The sequence below is a fragment of the Paramormyrops kingsleyae genome, chromosome 18, assembly GCF_048594095.1.
Source record: "Paramormyrops kingsleyae isolate MSU_618 chromosome 18, PKINGS_0.4, whole genome shotgun sequence".
Classification (NCBI taxonomy): Eukaryota; Metazoa; Chordata; class Actinopteri; order Osteoglossiformes; family Mormyridae; genus Paramormyrops; species Paramormyrops kingsleyae.
In genome coordinates, this window is record NC_132814.1 from 4,826,632 (window position 1) to 4,847,334 (window position 20,703).

The 20,703-nt window shown below is 44.5% G+C and overlaps 1 protein-coding gene and 1 long non-coding RNA gene across 3 annotated transcripts in view; one reads left to right on the forward strand and one right to left on the reverse strand.

Annotated features, from left to right (window-relative positions):
• Nucleotides 1-20,088, reverse strand: caln2 (calneuron 2). Of its 2 annotated transcripts, none has more exons than XM_023790996.1 (6): nucleotides 19,525-20,088; nucleotides 14,411-14,535; nucleotides 11,919-12,062; nucleotides 10,918-11,030; nucleotides 1,433-1,589; nucleotides 1-251 (listed from the first exon to the last, which is right to left on the reverse strand). In XM_023790996.1, the coding sequence occupies exons 2-6, from the start codon at nucleotides 14,526-14,528 to the stop codon at nucleotides 124-126; spliced, it is 660 nt and encodes a 219-aa protein (XP_023646764.1). In that variant the 5' UTR covers nucleotides 14,529-14,535; nucleotides 19,525-20,088; the 3' UTR covers nucleotides 1-123. The 2 variants fall into 2 exon arrangements, with proteins under 2 accessions (XP_023646764.1, XP_023646763.1); XM_023790995.2 differs by lacking the exon at nucleotides 19,525-20,088 and adding an exon at nucleotides 18,466-18,742.
• LOC111833074 (uncharacterized) overlaps nucleotides 19,886-20,703 on the forward strand; it is a 12,591-nt gene continuing 11,773 nt past the window's right edge. Inside the window, exon 1 of the long non-coding RNA XR_002835665.2 lies at nucleotides 19,886-19,995. This is a non-coding gene — a long non-coding RNA (uncharacterized lncRNA). The remainder of the gene's footprint in view (nucleotides 19,996-20,703) is intronic.

Genomic DNA, 20,703 nt, shown 5'->3' on the forward strand with positions numbered 1-20,703 from the left:
TTTTTCCCTTTTGAAGATTTTTTTTCTTGGTCTATTGATAATGTTCCTTCAAAAACAGGAAGTGACCTCACTGGCTGGGATCTTCCTCTTGCCAAGTGTGCCCCCCTCCCCCCAATCCGGTGGTCACTCCATACCATTCCTCAGCATTTGGTTGGCGGCGATGAGCATGACGCTGATGATGAAGGCCATTGCGAAGGCACAGATGAGGCTCTTCCTCACACACGTCTGTCGGTTCTTCTTCTTAGGGTGGACTGCATTCAGTTGGCGGGGAGGGGGGGGGTGGTAAAAGAGTGGGGGGGGGGGGGAGAGAAGAGAGGGTCACTCTGGAGAGAACAGAAAAGCTCTCGTTAAAAAGCAGCCACGCTGTGTGCTGCCTTGACCTTTATCTGACCTTTATTTTGTCCTCTGTCCCAAGAGTCAAGTCAAGGGAAAGCAAAGGGCATTTCACTATAGAGGACAGCTCCGACTCGCACAAAACCTTTCACCACGGAACCCGGACGTAGCTGCCTGCAGAGGCTGCCATCTGATACCCTGCTGCTCCCAGACAAACCAAGAAGTGCCCTTTTGAGTCTCCAAAGAACCATTTGTACATCATATATATTTTTTTAATTAGCTGTTGGCCTGCTCATCCATGCCTAAAGACACATCATTAATTAATCAAGGCTGTTCCTGTGATGGTAATTTCTGATGACAGGCATCCTGTAAGTCCCTCTTTGGGGCTCTGAGCTGATTCCAATTGGCCACAGCTTTACATTCCCTACAGGAAACTCCCGAGGGACCTTGTGCTATTTCTGTAAACATTCAGAAGGGTGGGAAGTTTGTTTTTTTGCTGTGGTTGGTGCTGATCATCATACACAGCATAGAAGTTGTACCCAGGGGCGCTGCTAGAGATTTTGGGCCCCATGAAAGCGTACCATGTTTGGCCCTCAACCTGCTCATTGGAGTTATTGGCCACATTTTGGTCTGGGTTGGGGGTTTGTGGGAGTTTGCCTTACACAAAAATGTCCTGAGGGCAGAAGGAAAAATGATTGGTTAAGAGAGATAGTCTAGTCGCTTGGACCCACCTGCTCTACATTCTGATTGGTTATCTCTCTGAACCAATCATTTTCCCGTCTGCCTTCAGAAGATCTTTGTATAAGTAAAACTCCCACAAGCCCCCAACTCAGACCAATCCAATTATGTACTAAAGTTCATAGGAATGGTTCATAACCCCCTCCCCTCTGTTTCCCCTTATAGTACACCCGGTTGTATCCGTTCATTCATCTAGTTATTTTAGTGGAGGAATTCAGGTAATGTACATTGCGTGAGCATATCACCATAGGGCTGGCTGGGACTAAAATTAGCAACCTTCAGACCATAGAGGTACATACATGTACACTAGCGGTCTTACAGATAACAGAAAGGCCTGGGAAGAGCCAGAGTGCCGTCTCACCTCCTTCGAAATCGGCCTGGCAGCCTCCCGCATTGTCCTTCAGACTCTCCTCCTCTGTCATGATGATGTTCTCAATGTCCTTCATAGTCAGATGGTCTCGGAAGGCATGGAACAAAACATGCTTCAGCTCCTCCAGTGTCAGACGCTGCATGTCAAACTGGGGGCCAGTTGGGAGGGGGGGGGGGGGGTTACAGATCAGGACAGGTCAAAGCTTTTTCCTAACAGGAATCAGAAGTGCCCTAACCCCCGCTGCTTCGGTGCCTTGGCAGCCTGTAAATTTATAGTTTTTCTCATGAAAATGTACCTCTACCTGCCCTGCGTCCTCCTGCCTTCCCCAAACAGCCATGATGTTATTAATATCTGCCTCTGATTGGTCAATAAAAAATCCTTTAACAGAATATTCAGAGCACCCTGTGATGTTCCCACATAATGCATTTTGATTGGTTGGTTTTGCTGTCACTCTGCATTACAGGGAGGGCATTGTGCTGGGCTCAGAGACTCCCCTGGGACTGAGTGAGCTCATTGTATCTGCTACATCACCACATCAGCCACCACAAAAGGAGGGCCACTTTCAGTCAAATAGTTCATGCAAAAAAATGTAAGAAAATAAAATCAGGGATACAAAAAAGCCTAGCAATACATTTTACAACTGGTGCATTTTTAAAAATGTATTATTATTATTATTATTATTAAAATGCAATGGCTCAAATGGTGCAAATCTACTAGGACATGGGTGAGGGATTCATAGACCCCAATATGGGGGGGGGGGGTGGTGATCGTTAGGTTTCAAGATTGAGGGTCTCCCATGGTAAATTTATCACAATTGAGCAGTAGCACTTATGGTTGCAATGGAGTTTTTTTCACATTTTAAAATTTTTAGAGCCATACACTGGTAATCATCTCACGACCCCCAAAGGGCTTGTGCCCCCACATTGGGAACCCCGGTACTTGGATATTCAGAACACATCCATGATCAACCCCCACTAGCAAATTCATTCATCTTCCCAAACTGCTCAACACTGTCAAATAAAATTACATATCATTTGTCCCTTAAATAACAATATATCTCTTTTCATTTTAACACAATATTTCAGGATGACTTCTACAAGTAATGAGGAACTAAATTTCTTATTCCCATAATTTATAATTCATGAACTCATAATTGCAAGACAATTGATCCTAATGGCCTTGTGACTCAAATGCTAAAACTGAATGAGTGGATGTAAAGCCTGTGAAGGTTATGTCTGCCCAAGCCTGCACAGTGACGACGTCGCTGAGAATCATTATATCAATGCTGGGCATTGAAACTACTAGTCTGCATAGCTTTGGGGCAAGGGGGGGTGTCATTTCAGGAAATAACCACAGGCAAACGGTCAGTGTACTCCAGCATCCCAGTAAGGACTGGTCCAGTAACACCAGACCGCACTCACTGACGTGAGAGCTGCCACTCTTCTGTCTCCGATAGTCATTATCGTCTCTCCACTCTGCAAGTAATGAAGTTGATTCGATGTCCCTCGAAAGGCATTACATAACCCTGCGCTGCCTCGCTCTGCTGTTTTTCTCAGTTTTTTTTTTTTTTGTCCCAGGTGATTTTCCCCCAGATGGAAATGACAAATGATGACTTGCGGTGAGGGGCGCTCTATAGCCGCCCCCACAGTTCTAGAAAACAGGCGTGTGTGTGTGTGTGTGTGTGTGTGTGTCTGTGGGTGGGGGAGGGGTGAAACTCAGGGCGTCGTGGTCCCCGGGATGACAGCCGAGGCACATAGAGGAGAACGGAAGAGGCGTCAGGGGTTGGAACCTCCGTATTGCATCTTACTCCATAAAATTCTCATTTTACACTCCGCTCTCTCACCATTGTTTTTGATCTCTCACTCTGTCATGACGAGGGAAACAGATGCACACTTAGGCAAAGGCAGTAGTGCGGAGCAAGAACAGGCGACGGTGAAAATCCGCACGGCACCAATCACGCTGTTATGTTATGTTCCCGAAGGCCGACGTGATTGATCCACGTTACCCTGACTTTGATGAAGGCTAGAATAAAACCCCCAAATTACCCATCATCCTCCTGACACGCATCCTACAGTTAAATGCATTAAAAATCAATGGCGCAGGAATCGATCTGAGCCCAATGGTATGGGCGCCCATTTATCCAAAGCGACATACAGATCAGAAGGCAGCGTCAGACAGTGTCTGGAGCAACAGCAGATAAGGGTCTCGCTCAGGGGCTCAACAGTAAAACCAATCTGCCAACCATGGGGTTTAAACCAGCAACCTTTTGCATTACGAGTGTACTGCCCTAACTGTCTAGCCACGTGGCACGTGACAGTCACCATAAAAAAGCCACCAACCTCGTTCAGTGACCTCACCACCTATGAAGCAGGTGCACTCGAGTGTGCTCGCCACGGGACCGGGGGTGGGGTGGGGGTGAGGCTGAGAGGGGCTCAAGGACGTGGAATCGGGGCCAGCGACGCACATGTGCCGGTTGAGAGGCGCCGGCAACAAATGGAGAAATAAGAGGTATTCTGGGAAAAAAAAAGTAATGGACGGGTTGTCAGCCACCAGAGAGGTAGATGACTCAGAAGGAGAGGGAGAGAGGGAGTGGGGAACGTGGTGCGGCTTTGATGGACTCATCGCCCGGAGATGCTCAGTAACTTGCTGTGAGACTAACTGAGCCCCGATAAGCAGGTTCCTGTCGAGGTCTTTCTTAACTGTCCGGGACTGTGAGGCTGTGGGGCTCCGACAGGAGTCTGTGATCTTCACCTCCTCCGAGTCTGCGCTGTTTCTCATGTGAAGGGACTCCTAAGCATGTTCTTGCGTACCTTCTGCTCAGAAACCCATTCGCTCCTGTCCCCCTCTCCTGTCACAAGTCCACATAGAACGCTTAGATGTGAAAAACATCATTTTATGCCTTGTGTTTGGTTGAATTTGAATGTCTCAGGTATAACCGTCTCCACCTTAAAACAACATATACCATTACAAAGTTATACAGCTCTGGAAAAAATTAAGAGACCACAGCAAAAGTTTCAGTTTCACTCATTTCTCAATTTATGGGTGCTTGCCTGTGTAAAATATACATTTTTTTTGCAAACTTCAGCCTGGCTTTACCCTGCTTCTCTTTGATGAAGGGCTTCTTTCTTGCTTGATGGGACTTCAGTCCTGCTTCTAGGAGACTGTTATGTATTGTCCTACAGTGCACTTCACACCACTTAATGCTTCCCATCCTTTCTGAAGGTCACTTGAGGTTATTCTCTGATTTATGAGGCACTGCCGGATAAGTTGACGGTCATCTCTGGTATTAGAAAGTTGCTTCTGCCCTCTACCTGCCTGGTTTTTGGTCATTCTCCCGCTACACCTTGTTCTTTTATACTGCTGTCTTAGAAACTTTGAGTCTGGAAGCAGCCTGTCGCTCAGTGTAGCCTTCAGCCAGTAGAACCAGGATTAAACCAGGATTTGAAAATACAGACTTTTAAAAAATATAGAGTGGTGTCTTCAATTTTTACAGAGCTGTGGAAATGTAAGAAAAACTTAGCTTCTTGAAAAGTCCTTTGGTTTACAAGGAAACTGAACTTCCACTTGACTATCAGTCTTTCGATTCGGCTGCACACTGGACCATTTCCATATCGTCTGAAAACGTCTGATCATTCTATCTATCTATCTATCTATCTATCTATCTATCTATCTATCTATCTATCTATCTATCTATCTATCTATCTACTCTATTCCAGTGTTTCCAAGTTTTTGCTCCCGCGAGCTGGCAGGAAGCAAAAATGTGAACTGTCTGGCAGGGAGCTGGGAGGGAGCAAAAACATGGACTGACTGTGGGCCCCGCGGACCAGATTGGGAAACACTGCTCTATTCATTGGGAGCACCAATCATGATGGGGAAGATTCCACAACATTGCCAGGGAATTACTCTGTAGCCAGAGTTCATGGTGTGTGAATAGCATCTGCAATCATGTCTCCATCATGTCCCCCTCACACAATGTGTGGCCTTGTATTACTTTGACTCCTGGTATTGTTTTGCATGCAGAATATAGTTGTGTTCTGTAGCTAAATGGTCACTTTATGTAGATTTGTATATTTTCATTTGAATTGCAGTTAATGTGTAATATTCCTACCCGGTGCATAAATTATGTTCTGATTAATCCGTGTTTGTCTGAATTTGCTGTCTAGTAATTTCCTAGGTAGTGGTGATATCACAATCCCTGGAAAGAATTACTAGACACTAAAATACACATTACTGTATAAGCATGGGGCGTTACAGTCTAATGACTTTCTGACTTATCGCTTCGGTCATTTACACTGGAGGGGAACAGCAATGTCACATTATAGTGATAAACTGCCCGGCATCCTCTCAGGTGAATTAATCAGTTATACTAAAATTGTGATTAAATGAGCAAACACACTGACGTTATGCCAGTATGTGGCTGCCCTGCAGTCTGAGACCCGAGATCATACTGGTTTTATGTGCCAGTGGATATTGCTTGATCAGCTGAAAGTGAATCCGGTGAGACGTCACATTCTAGAATTAACAATTTTTGTTAAAAGGAATGATCAATGATCAGAGTGAAACTAAATGAACCGGGTATCCCTCAAAGATGCAAGGGAAGGAGAGCCTTAGGGGTAAGACCTAAAGATCTCAGCTACAATGGACCATGTCTTGTCGAAGGGCAACAGACCCTGGACACGTAAGGGGGGTAGGTCTGTGTGACTCAGGGGGGCATGAGGGGGGGGTTCTTAAGAGTCTGTGAGGGGGTTGCTGGTCAGGTGAGCTCAGGGCTTCAGGATTTGTGCTTCTGAATTCCACAAAGCCTCCTGAGCTGATGTTCCTACGGCATCTTTCAGTCCATCTTTCCAAGGTGAAGGGAGACCGTCCCTGGCCTGTGATTTTTATGCTCTCCAAGCCTTATGCCATTACGAAAAAATGTGCCTGCCAGTTTAATTGTGATTTAACACAATTGTCTGTGACACTTAACCTTTTCAAGAACATCCCAAATGAAAGACCCACAGGATCTATGAAAAGATGATCTTGCTTTCTGATCATGACCCCTGAGCTGCCACCAAAGCTGAATTACTACAGGTCCACATGGGCCTCATACACCACCAGTCAAAAGATTCTACACACACTGACATGTGCATGTTACTCACTTAACATTTACTTAACACTCAGTATTCTTTGCCAACAAATCAATTTACAGTAAGTTCACAATTTTTGTGCCTTTATTAACAAGAAAATGTCATATCTTTGATTCATCAAAGTAACCTCTTGCAGTTATAACAGTGAGAAAATGGGACGTTTCTACATGGGACGTTAAATACTGCTCTGTTTTGTGGGACGAAACAATTAACAAGTGCATTTAATAGGGTGTCAGACATGCACTGTTACATACTATTTCCATGTTATAAAGGAAACCTATTTTATTTGACTTATATTTTCATTTATAGTTGTTCACTCAATTTCCCAACACTTAACAAAAATAAAAATTCAGAAATTAATGGAAAAGTGGTAAAAACCTTTGATTGGTGGTGTATTACAGGCCCTGCAGAATGGCACACAGTGAAGAAGACCCTAACCCTAACCCTAACCCATACCACTTCCTGGGGAAAACACATTTTTGATCTCCCTGGATTCAGCTGGGTACTGGTATCTCCATATTTCAGAGCAATGCTGATATCTCATTGCAAATTTCTCACTACTGATTCCATTCTGATATCTCTGACACCAGCTGGCTCCTGAGGTGACCAGTGGCATGACTCTAACAAGGAGGACTAAGGCATAAAAGAGGGCACCCATGAAAAAGTTGTTGAGTGGGGGGGGAGGAATCTATATCCATATACACATACTATGGAAGGCAAGAACTATATATTTATTGTGATATTCACCTTGTTTTCCAGAGAGAACAGCATAAAAAATGAAATGCAAACATGCCCATTCTTTGTGTGCTCGGGGGTTGAAGAGAGTAGTGCTAGTTGTTGATGGGGAGGTGGATAGGAGGAGGGAAAAAGGGGGAGAAGGGGGCTAAATGGGGGACACCCAACAGCAGTCCGAACAGATGCTAGGAAAGCCGGACTGTCCAGATGAAAGTGGTCACCCTACTGGCTACTGATCTCTGCTGATCTCACCTTGCTGATCCCACACTGCTGATCTCACACTGCTGATCTTTCTAAATTCCTATCACCACCAATCTTTGCTGTCGATCTCCAAACTCCAGAGCTATTCCTTCAGGAAAAGATGACTTGAGCTTTTGAGTTAACCACAAATCTGGAAAAGCAAGGTGTGGCGCTGGCCTTTGTCTGACCAGTGAGTAGCGAATCCAGCAAAGACAGCCTGCCAGGAGGAGGGGAGCCATTGATCAGCAGTGAGTAGTGTGCCGGAGCTCTCATTCGTATGCAGGCCATGTTCGATAAAAGAATATTACTCAGGCTTCTGCGTCTCTCGTTCTCACAGCCAGCCGCCCCCACATCTCCGAAACGCCATCCGCTCCCGCTGGCCGCCAGACACCTACAAAAGCCGGGCGTCGTCAACAGCCTCTGCGTCGCGGGATCGATGAGTCACCCCGGGACTTGACCCTAGCCCTCCACATCCCATAATTTCCTCCCCTCGCAAGCATTATTCTTTTGTTTGTTAGTATATTTGTTCTGTGAAAGCTGATGTCTGGAGCGCCTTAATGACCGGTCGTGATTCTGCACAGTTTCGTGTGTGCTGCACGTGGGGGAGTGGCTCAGTGGGTTAGGACGCAGTGCCTGTGATCGGAAGGTCATCAGCTCAAATCTCAGAGTTGACAGATTGATCTCACTTTTGGGCCCTTGAACAAGGCCCTTAATCTCCTGCTGCACTAAGAATTGACTGAACCTGCTTTCAGCTGTACACTGTTTCGATAAAAGAATGCGCTAAAAAAAAATTGTAATTGTATGCAGTGGGAATAGTTTGCTGTCATAAGTCCAAGTTGCACACTGGATTCAGGGTAGTTACAGGACCAGCATCTCAGTTAGAAGAAAACCACGACTGTTCCCTCGCAACACGTGACAAGATCCTGGTCAAGACCTCCAATGGCGCAAAAACAATTACCAGCATCAGTGCCTGCTGTCACTGGCCACCTACCCACAAGACAGAATGCAATTATTGGCATAATTAGGGTGTGATACGGATGGCTTCCAGGAAACATGTAGCAGGTGCTTGTGTGAGACAACCTGACCTCCATGAAACTCCCGGCACACGGTTCCCTGTACTCCACAAGTTCCCAAGCCTGGGACTGAAACCATTCGGCTCTCATAAACATCGGTGACATAGGCTGGATTTGCAGAAACCCACACGGACCAGAAGCCAGAGCTGAAGCGCAATCTACGGTAAAGCCAGATATTTGGCACCAATGCTGCAGGAAAAAAAAAAAAAAGTTTCGACAGCCTCGCAGATAAATGAATGTGGTGGTCAAGCCTGTCACTGCGTAGGAACATTCAGGCATTATAACAGACAGCTACACGCATATACTGCCATCGCTTCAAGAAGGGAAAGACATCTTTGTTATAAATACAATACACATGGCCATTTCAAAGACACGGGAGACTGGTCAGATCTGTCTTTCAACGGTTTGAAGCCATATATGTCTGTACATATGCCATACATGTCTTTTTTTGTAGTCTTTCTTCTTTTTTCCTTATTCCTTCATTAAAGCTGATTCTGATCTTTTTCAGACCTATGCGTGGCTGTACTAGTGTGTGTCTATAACAGCTTGGGAAGGAAGGGCCGCTTCTCCCTGTAACATATAAATCCCTCACTCTACCTCCACTAGGCGTGAATTATAGGCCCAACACTGGTCGTGACCACAATCACTGGTAAAAGATGCTGTGGTTGGCACTGGCGCTGATGCTGTATAATGATTAATATCTTATGATGTCCAAGGAGTTTAGCCTCCTTTGTAGTAGTTCTGGGCCCATTTCCCATCAGCATTTGGAACCAATACTTAATCTTAGATGCTCACGTTGGACTATTAAAGCTGATCGATTATAAACTGCACCTTCATAATGCATTCATTATGTACTCATAGAACATTCAGTGCACCTTCATAATGTAATCATAGAACATTCATAAGCACCATGTAAGTATACCTTAATAGCTTTGATATACATTAATAACAAACATTATATCACTATATGATTACAACATTTGTTATTATCAGCTAAAAAGGCAGGATTGTGACTGGAAGTATGTTTTAAACGTTGTTCTCTCGTGTGTCAATGTTCATTTTCACGTGCAATTCACAGGCATCACTTTGATCCGCGTTGCAGAGAAACAATCATTACAGTGTTTGTTTAGTTTATGTTCCTATTGGTCTCATTATGCAAATATGGTCTGTTTTCATGCACGATTTACCAGACAATAAGGGCCCGAATCGGATCTCGCTTTTGTGCAAGCGCTCATGGCTCCTGAATACCTTGATAAGTTCTGTCAATGCCGCTCGCCGTAACCCACAGCAACGTCCACCGGGCCGGGAACCCAGGCCTCCCTTACATTCCTCTCATATTCACCTTATTGTAACAGCTGATTAAGCTCTTAATGAACCACTTCACTGTCCATAAGGATGAGCCAGATCAGTACTGGGTTCTGTGATTCAGTATCACGTCTTAATGCTCTAACTGACACAATATGTCTTTGACAAAACAAAATCACTCTTTAAACCCCCATCACTGTTCCCTAAAACTTCATCTCAAACTACACAATATTTCCAGCAGTGCATACAATAACAGTGCCAGTTTCGATATTGCGTGAATACGGATTGCAGAGTATTGGTATGAGGCTGGGTTTAGATGATCACTCATGTTACCAAGGTGATTTACGACGGGCCCTGTGCCTATAAATTACTGAGAGAAATGCAGTTTGGAAGGCCACATTGGATTGGATTATCGATCAGCTGCTTGATAGTCATGTCAGGGTTACACCGTTTCAGCCATGTGGACTCAAGGACATGATTGTTTATGTCAGTCTAAGGTGTGTCATCTTAGGCTGCACTTCAGAAGTGTTTTTGTTAAGTTAATTTGAAAACGCCCTTTGAGTTTGGGTTCCTTAAGGCAGTGTTTCCCAACCCGGTCCTTGAGGTCTCCCAAACAGTCCATGATTTTCTCCCTGGAGCTGGGAGGTCTCCCTGAGGACTGGATTGGGATCATTGCCTTAAAGGAGCCTTGAACTCCATCCATCCATCCGTCCATCTATCCATCCGTCCATCCATCCATTCATCTTCTATACGGAATCTTTGGGTGCAAGGCAGAGAATAACACAGGACGGGCACTAACCCATCTCAGGCACACACACGCCCTATTAGCCTTGAACTCATTTTACATTTTATGTGGTCAATAATTTTTTTGTTTTATTAACCATGTAATCATCAACTTCTACCCACGTCCAGCTCACAAGCCCTGAGAATCTTCTGTGTACCTCCAGAGAAAGGCTTGGAGACCCCCCCCCCCCGGTTCTCACCCCAAGGATCCTACCTGCCAGAAAATGCTGTCTATGGTGTTGCCTAGGAAACCGTCCCGTGTCCCCGATGATAGCAATTTCGGCCCCAGAATGGTCACAAACTCATCGAAGTCCACCTGGCCGTCCCCTGGGATGACGAGATGATGTCACGAACACATTACACCACATTGCAATCACGTTCTGCGCGTTTTCACAGCAGACAGCCTGCCTCCAGGGCATTAAAGGTAGAAACGCAGACACATTCAGTGAATAATCAAACACTCACGCTCGCATTTGGTGTGAACTTCATACGGACTCTCACTGAGAATGATGAGAGGGACATTCTACCGAAATACGGCCCCTCAGAGACGGATTGGTCTGCTGATGTATTCAAGACATAAAATCACAAATGCACTTTTATGAGATCCATCTCCATCAGGGACAGAGAACAGGCACCAAGGCCTCTGCAGACCATCGAAGACCCGGACCATGGAGAAGCTCACAGATGGTGTGTTACTGTGCGTTTGCCTGATCGAAGCAGTTCTAGGAATATGGCCAATTACAGTAACAAAACTTTAATAATATTTATGCAGTATAACTCATGGCAGAGAGAGGCTGTCTGAGAAGATGTATGGGTTCACAACGAACCCACCCTGGCACCAATCTGTTCTCTTTTGACTGATACTTATTACAACAGCCCATCAGTGGGGATTTGACCCAGTGTAACCAGCAACAACTGAGCATTAACTGTTTCTGCAACACTTTTTGAAAAAACTGCTGTCCACAACAAGCAATCCCCCCCAAAAAAATACTGTTTACAACAGCCAATCCCCCATGCTGTTTACAACAGCCAATCCCGAAGCAGCTCTTGTTTATGGCAGCCAATCATTTGTGTCTCCACTCCTCTCTGGTAGCCACACCTCTTTAAATCAGCACGATCCATATAGGCTTCAGAAAAAAGGCAACTGGAAACAACAATCCTGCAGGAGCTCAGGAAGCGGCGTATTGTGTGAGAGGGAGTGTTTGAGAGACTCACCGTCCATGTCTAGCCTCTGCATGATGATGGCCAACTCCACCTCGCTGGGCATGTACCCCAGCGATCGCATGGCCATTCCCAGCTCCTGTTTGGAGATGAACCCATTGCCATCGCGATCCAGCACGCGGAACGCTTCACGGATTTCTGTGGGACAGTATCCAAATAGAACCTCTATGAAAAGGGTATTACACAGCATCACAGAGAAACTAAAATTAATTCCTGTTCGATTCCAACTTTTTTAAAGTTAATTCATCTTAAGTTTGCTCAATAAACATATTCATGTTCCTAAGAACTTCATCCAGCCCAGCTGCACTCCACGGATGTTAGTGCGTCTGGTAGTGCAGATTTGTATTCTTGTAACACTCCCACACTTCTGTATAAAGTGCCCTGACAGGAAGCAGCCTCACCTTGAGAAGTCACATGACAGTTTGAGGATCTCTGAGTTTTTCTTCCTCGTTAAAGGTACAACAGCACCCAGTGGAAGGCAGGTGAGCTGGCAGGTAAGATCGAGCACGCCGGCGAAAGACTGGAAATTCGTGTGACGGGGAACGTGGTCTTAAGCCTTTCCTCCAAATTCAGGTTTATATTCAGCGATACCAAAAGCACCGCGCTTGCTATAATAACAAATTGGCTCCTAAACTGATACTGACTACATCCAGACACCAGTTCGTATTCCGAATTAAACACCTTGAGCGGATTATGCAAAGGATCCGTACAGAGCACTATGATCGCAAGGATGACTTAGAGACACCCGGGCGAGCTGGAGCTTCCCCCGTTTCCAAAACGTGAAGGTTACGCCACCAGTTGTTGACTTCACCGTGATCGGTTTATGAAATCTCCGGTTCCTCCACCAAACTACATAAAGAAACAAGCAAGGGAAGCGCAACCAGCTGTACTGCCCATACCCGCCGGTCTCCTCCAATCATCTCTGACTGCTTGTGGCACTGCACATATTAAGTGTGAATCACTTACAGCCACCAAGGACGGTATCCCATGAGCCCCTTGGTGGATCCCATGAGCCCCTTGGTGCTCTTTCATAGACCAGGTATGTGGGATATTAATAAGATGCATGTTCCTTCAAGGTCATTGAGCTTCAAATGAAGGGATGAGTCAAGAGGAGGGGAGTTTAAGATAGGAAACTAGAGACATTTACTCACTTATCTGATCCTTTCATCCAAAGCATCTTACAGTAAATGGAAGTGCTACAATTTATACACACTCCCTAGAATTTGAACCCACAACCTTGGCATTGCTAACATAATGCTGTACTTACTGAGCTACAGAAGGCAATACAGAGCAAAAACACCATGATTCTTTAACCGCTGCATTTGTGCTGCATTGCCTTGAGTGGTTTTTTTTTCAGTTAAGTTCTGTTGTTTGAGCTATGGTCAATGTCCAATGGCATAATATCCTTTGTCTACCATTGGACCGGTAAATTCCCCATCAACTATTCATCCATGCTGTGCTCTACCATACAACATACCACCCATTCCCCTTTTCATTCAAGGAGTGTTTGTTCACTAGTAAGTAGTGTCTCAATTATCACCCTCCCCAGAGACCTACCTGAAGAGTGGTTTGTTTGTATGATTTGGGAATTTCTTATCCATGTATAGATATTGTTTGGTTATCCTGTTCCTTGTGTTGTTCTATAATTGTATACATGCTGTTGTGTTTGGTTTTGTTCCCATTCCCACCTTTGCATCTGACTCACTGTGCATCAGAATTAGGACCTGGATTTCACTTAAGCACTGAGCTCTTGCTGTGTGCTGATTGGTCAGTCTCCTACAATCATGCATGTGTCACTGTGAAACAGCTGGATGAGTCTTTCAATCAAGGAAACCAGTAAAGCACAAGAAGAGCTGAACTATTTAGCCAAGCACGTGAGACTTGTAAAATCTGAAGTAGTCACCCTAATCAGAGTGGCCTCACATTTGGTATCAGATAAGCCCAAGTACATAATATTATGCCATATTTATATCAGCTATAGCCTTTGCTTGTCTTACAGGCTCGTTTCCAGATTGCGGATTGCCTCTACAGGCACAAAGTGTGTGTGTAAAATGTAACAGCGCACACACTCAATCTACTTAAGTCCCAGGGAGTCAGAGAACACTCTAACGAAAAGGCCGTCAGCTTTTTCGCTAGGGAACGCGGGATGTGTGGGCGCTAAATATCACTGAACGCGTACTGTACAGTCAACCTATTTAGGACCCATCATTCACATGATAACAAGGCAGTTAAATCAGAGTGGAGAACACATTCCCGTCACTCTGCATGGGGAATGTCATTTTCAAGGTCTTTGAAGTTAACCCTTTAAATGAAACATTGAGTTTATTCCAGGCTGAGCTCACTAATGTATCACCTTCTCGCCATATTCTGACGACCTTTATCTTAACATACATTGTTCTAAGCTCATTTTACAGGGAGTGGGATCATTTCCAAAGAAACGGAACTGTGAGTCACACCGAGTACCAAGGGGGTCGGGTTGCACTCACCGCCCAGCTCCTCGGCTGAGATGTTGGCCAGCTGGTCGCTGTCACTGCCTTCGGACAGGGAGCTGCTCAGGTAGTGGCCCTTGTAGAGCAGCCCGGCCGTGACGTGGTGGAGGGGCATGGCTTCCCTGCGGGAAGGGGGAGGAGTTTCAGCAAAGCGTCACAATCCAGCCAACTCATAGGCACACATATCACCGAGGTATTCAAATAAAAGTCACTGAAGTAAATATACAAAAGCCACTCAGGTAAGCACATAAATACCAATGTATTTCTGCTGCATCTGCAGCCACAGGTATGAACCTTCAGCAGGTTCAGTGCTTCTGCATGTTTCATTCCCCTATGTTGGGGTGAACTAATGGGTCTCACTCTGTCTCATGGGATTACACCAGTCAGCCAGAAAATGCTGCAAAACCTCGCAGGACCTCATGGGGGGGCTTTCATCTTATACTGTGGCCATTAATCACCAGCAGTAAGACCAAGAGAAAAAAAAAACAAGCATTTTCTGTATATACCTGACGGGATGAACCATCAAGTGGTCCTAGCGGAACACAAAATCTATTCTGGAGTCTAATAGGATAGTCAATGGAGTATCGGGAAATGGGTGCCATTGTTCAGTACTGATAGAGATTAACGGCTGCCGATTTTGTAGTCAAAACGTCTGATTTTGAGATACATTTTTTAGAGCTACTCTGTGTACTCTGTGATAGTTGATGATCAGGAAAGAACTCAGTGGTCTGATGCTTTTATTGACCTCGTATCAGTCTGTATCAGGGCTGTTACACACCTCAATCCTAGTACCTATTTCTTCCTGGAAGCTTGGAACTGTTCCATCGCATTCCTCGGAGATCACTATATGTTTAATGCCTGCGTTCAGTGCTTCTCTCTTCAAAAACCCGGATGCAGGCATCACGCTGAGCTTCTCTCTTCATGTGAAGTGCGTCCAGATGCACAGAGATGCTCATCCATGTGTGCCAAGGCAGCCCAGGCTGTCAGCAGATTTATGGACACTTCCTGGAGCTGTTCAAGTTAAGTGCCTTGCTTAAGGGTTCAACAACAGTGCAATCCACATGGGATCTCGTTGGTGTGACCTTCCACTGACACATTCAGTTTGATACCCAATTTCTGCACTTTCACATGCAGAATTATGGGTATGACCTTCACCCAGGAGAATGGAACCTTGCTGGAATCAATTACCGCAGTGGCAACATAGGACATGGTTAGCTGGTGATGGTAACATTCACTGGCTGTTTCAGAGCAGCTGTTGACTAATGGTGGGGTAATGTTACTTCTTCACAGTTTACTGGCTTGCCACCATAGCCATGTATACAACTGGATATTTACAAGATTTGATCAAGTTAAGCATCGTTCTCATGGGTACTTTCATGGGTATCCTCCATTCCTCTTTTGGAACTTGAGCCTGCAGTCTTTCAGTCATGAACCCCCATTCCTTAAATACCAATGGTTGCAGAACAAAGTCAAACGATGTGCTAAACTATGAACCAAATACCACGAGTTCTGCTGAATTTGTCACAGTCCACTTGACCACAGGCCCGTAAAATGCTCTACCTGAAGAAAAATCTAGAACATATAAACAGAAATACACATACACCTCCACAAAAAACAAACGTTTGCTTTCACTCTACCTGATGAACAATCTAGAACATATAAACAAAAATATACATACACCTCCACAAAAAACAAACGTTTGCTTTCACTCTACCTGATCAACAATCTAGAACATATAAACAAAAATATACATACACCTCCACAAAAAACAAACGTTTGCTTTCACTCTACCTGAAGAAAAATCTAGAACATATAAACAGAAATACACATACACCTCCACAAAAAACAAACGTTTGCTTTCACTCTACCTGATGAACAATCTAGAACATATAAACAAAAATATACATACACCTCCACAAAAAACAAACGTTTGCTTCCACTGTACCTGATGAACAATCTAGAACATATAAACAAAAATATACATACACCTCCACAAAAAACAAACGTTTGCTTTCACTCTACCTGATCAACAATCTAGAACATATAAACAAAAATATACATACACCTCCACAAAAAACAAACGTTTGCTTTCACTCTACCTGATGAACAATCTAGAACACATAAACAAAAATATACATACACCTCCACAAAAAAACAAACGTTTGCTTTCACTCAACAAAGCTCCCAGTACTTAAGCAATTCCAGTCACCATGAAATTTAGATGAAACTGCAAAGCAACCAATGGTTTCTGCCTTCAAAATGTATCTGCATTGCTGACACTAATAAGAGTTGTTGCATATTCTTATTGGTGGGGAGACCAATCTGTGACTAAGCTGACAGCTCTGACATTGTTTCATGGGAGATCGCCAACTCATTTTACACCACGTGAACTTTCGTTTCACACCCACTCTGAGGCATTTTAAATGGCCTGCCTGGGGCCAGCTCACAGTCATTGCTGCAAACATAGGTAACAAAGTCAGCCTTGCAGAATTTGTGCTTACCTAGGAGGTGCCCATTCTGATTGGTCTGAAGGGATACCGCTGTCAAGCCACTATGTCTGTATGGTCACATGACTCCTACACCCCCAGGTCTCAAAAGCTCATAATCACCACACACTCTAACTCAAGTGAGGGCATCAGCCTTCTCAATTTCCAGGCAGTATATTTCCTACTATATATTTATTGAGCAGATACTATTGTCCAAAGCAACCAGGGTCAAACAGTGTGCCTGGTGAAATTGGAGATGAAGCTTTGCTCAAGAACTTGGCAATGACATCACTCTGCCAGTGACAGGATTTTAACCTGTCTAGCTTCTAACCACAAACACAGAGTCCTACGGCCCCTCAATGGTGAGACACGGAACACCCAGAGCTGTCTGTCACCTGCAGGCTTCTGCTGTTCATAAGGCTCCATTGATAAGGGTTTATGTGGGATAACCTAAAGGAATCTCCAGCCTTCTGAGGATCAGGAATGGCTACTTCGCTCAGAGGGGAGGAGCCAAAGAGTAGCAAGGGGTGGAGCTACAGGAGGCTGGATCAGAGGTCAGGTGACTTTCGGCATTCAGGTTTGCCACTAAGTATTCACGATCTGCAAGAGCCGTAACTCTGAACTCACACTCTGTAGTTCCTGTTCATAAAAATCAAAATAACCCTACGTGTTGACCTCAAATTTGCATTTGTATTTAAATGTATAAATATGCAACTTTATAATAGATTACTCAGGAATAGCCTATACAATGACTATTAGACACATTTTCAAGAATGTCAATATTTATAAAGCAATGTATTAAACATTTCTAAAAGGGCAGAAATATGGAAATTAAGTCGAAAATGACGGATGCCCCTAAATAGAACAGTCTTGTTTCGGTATACAGAAAACATATATTTTCTATGTCATATAGGCTACTTCATAATGCTTCATATATTTGCATACATATTCGCAATTTCCAAGTAAGCGACTTAAATACCAAATTATTCTTTCACGTACCCTCCCCCACATATGCACAGAGCAAAGTGCAGCCTTTTTTCATAAACGTTTAAAGAAAGGCTTAGCCGAAATAAGCCGTCCAGCTTCCACACTGACCCGATCCCTCAAACAAACAAACAAACAAACACACACACACACACACACGTTCGGAATCCATAAAACCGAAACCGCACACCTTTTCTGCAATTCCCACAAGCGAGTTGATCTGAGCCACGGGAGACTGCAGGTTCACTTCAATTCACGTCCTTTCCCCTAAATGCTTATTTGAATAAAAAGTCACCCCATATGGAAAAAAATACACACAGAAACACCCAAGGGTTCGGTTTTATTCCTGCTAGTATTTTCTCAAAACGTCATAAAAGGCGTAAAGTGGTGCGGCCAATAACGAAAAAAAAAAAAACAATTATAAAGGTGCGTGGTAAACGCCATGTCACCCAAACGCACTCCACTGTGCCTCGTCCTGTCTTAAATTGATGAAATTTTTAAAAGTCCCCGACAACTGGCAGACTGCTCTAAGGCGGTAAGTCACAGAACCCGTCCATCGTCCCGCTGCCCGCTGTCCCTCACCCGTAATCCGGGGGCTGCTGCAGCTCGATGGGTTCCGTCTGACTCCCCATCGCCTCCTTCGGAGTGCCCGGTTCCTCTTCCTCCGGCCGCTCCATCTCCACTGGACGTGTGACCTCCATAATCCCCCCTCCCCACCCCACGGTGGCTCAGCCTGAGTGCCGCGGGAGTTCAGGCTTCACCCAGGACAACGGCATCGGGGGGTCCAGACACCGTCTCTTAATATTTCAGCAGCATCTCACTTGTGGCCGTGCCCCACCACGTGGAGGACGGGGCTGGTTTAAACATCTCTTGGACGAACCATCGCCCCTCCTCCGTGCAGCCACGGGGCGTCGTTCCCCCCCAGCAAATGAACTGATACATTCACACCGCCTCCCGAGCCTTTTCCCACCTAATGCCCCTCCAGGCATCGTCAAAGTCGGGGCCGAAAAGCATACAGGATTTACCCGTATAATGACCCGCACGTTCATTTTAAGCATCATTTGCATGAAACCTCGAATGATCATCTTGGAGATTATGACAAAGTAAAAACGTATTTTTTTACATGCATCATAAAGTTGGGGTAGGAAGGCGACAAAATAAGCATGAATGAAAATGATTTATTCACAAGACGTACGATCTTACTGTCCGACATTTCAGTTTTAACAGAAATTGATGGAGCAATCGCCGCACACCTACACTGACCAGATTTCCGAGGGCACACAAGCAACAATGTCATAGCAAATAAACGCCTAATAATAATACGGATAAATGATTAATAAATAAAAGGCCAAAGTTATCTATGTACTGTGGTTAAAAAACGCTAATGATGGTAGGCTATAAAAACACAAGCGCGTTAATCCACGCACAGAGGCGTCATTGATCTTTTCGCCCTCCCTGCCGCTCATGTAACGTTGACTAGGGGGTATATTTTAATAACAACAGGTGAATTTCAGAGACACGTGAAACGCTGAAATACTACACACTCATACTGGGAGATGGTGAGCCCGTTCGGCATTTGGCACTGTAATATCCGATCTTTATGGAGATGATTTAAACTGAACATCCACTTTCATGACTTACCTTTAAATCGCTTCGGCTCCGCTTAGATCCGACGCCAAAATGCAAGGGATCAAGTCTGCTTTACGCGCCTGTATGAACCTCTCAATTGTACCATATAAGTGTGGAAAAAATGCCAAATTCAGTGCTTTGGTTCTTGATCCATTGCAACAACAGTGGTCGGCAACCCCCTTTAAAAGCCCCGAACACAGTCGTGGCCATCAAACTCAGCTCACGTCTTCAATTCCCCTTCTCCTCCTTCGCCATCTCTCTTCTTCGGGGTGATTTGAATAAGGCTCAGATTTAATTTGAAAAGGTATTCGGACAGGTATGCTCTTTTTAACCCGCCCCTCTCCGTAGTGCAGTGGCTGTAGCGCCGCGATGTAACACTGTCCTTATAACCAGCACTGAAATTAATACAAACGAGATCGCCAACAGCTGCTGACTTTTATATCATGTCGGTTTTTACTACCGGGAGCGAAAGGCAGGAAACAGGTAAAAGTAATTTCTGTCCTTATTGTTGTCGACCTGTAAATAATGTCTTCCTACCGGCAGTAACTCGTATATTGTAAAGATGCGACAGCAGTGAAATCATCTGCTCTGATTTCTTTGACAGGTCTGGGGTAACTGCATAATAAACGGCAGGCACTGGACACATCAGGTGCAATAAATATTCAGCCATATTTAGTATTTATACCTATAGAAAAGTGCGGATGGGCGAAAATAATTTCACCTTACGTCCCGAATTTCGGCAACACGCTACAAAGAACAATTCGTTACGATTCACTACCACTAACGCTCAAATCTTGTTATAGTCAAAAATCCGCGCAGAGCATGCTATTTCGTTTTTAAATACAGGCCTATGAGCTGTTTTGCTATTCCCTCCAGCGGTAGTCCAGTATCTCACTGGGATAATGATTCTAATACATACAACCAATACAAATAATACGATATATAACTACAAGTTAGGTGCTTAATGTATATTTCTAAATGCCAAGTCTTTGTGAATATAAATATAGCATACATTTTGACAGTTAAATACAGTTGCTGTGCCTTGCTCTTCATTTGCAAAGCTTTGAGGAAAAATGAAATCTATTTTCTAAAATAGGATGAAGTCCAGGTGACCCGGAAATAATCTGACCTTTCCCTGTGATTACAGAGGCCGGATTGAACATTAATAGCTGATTAAATAATCAATCCATT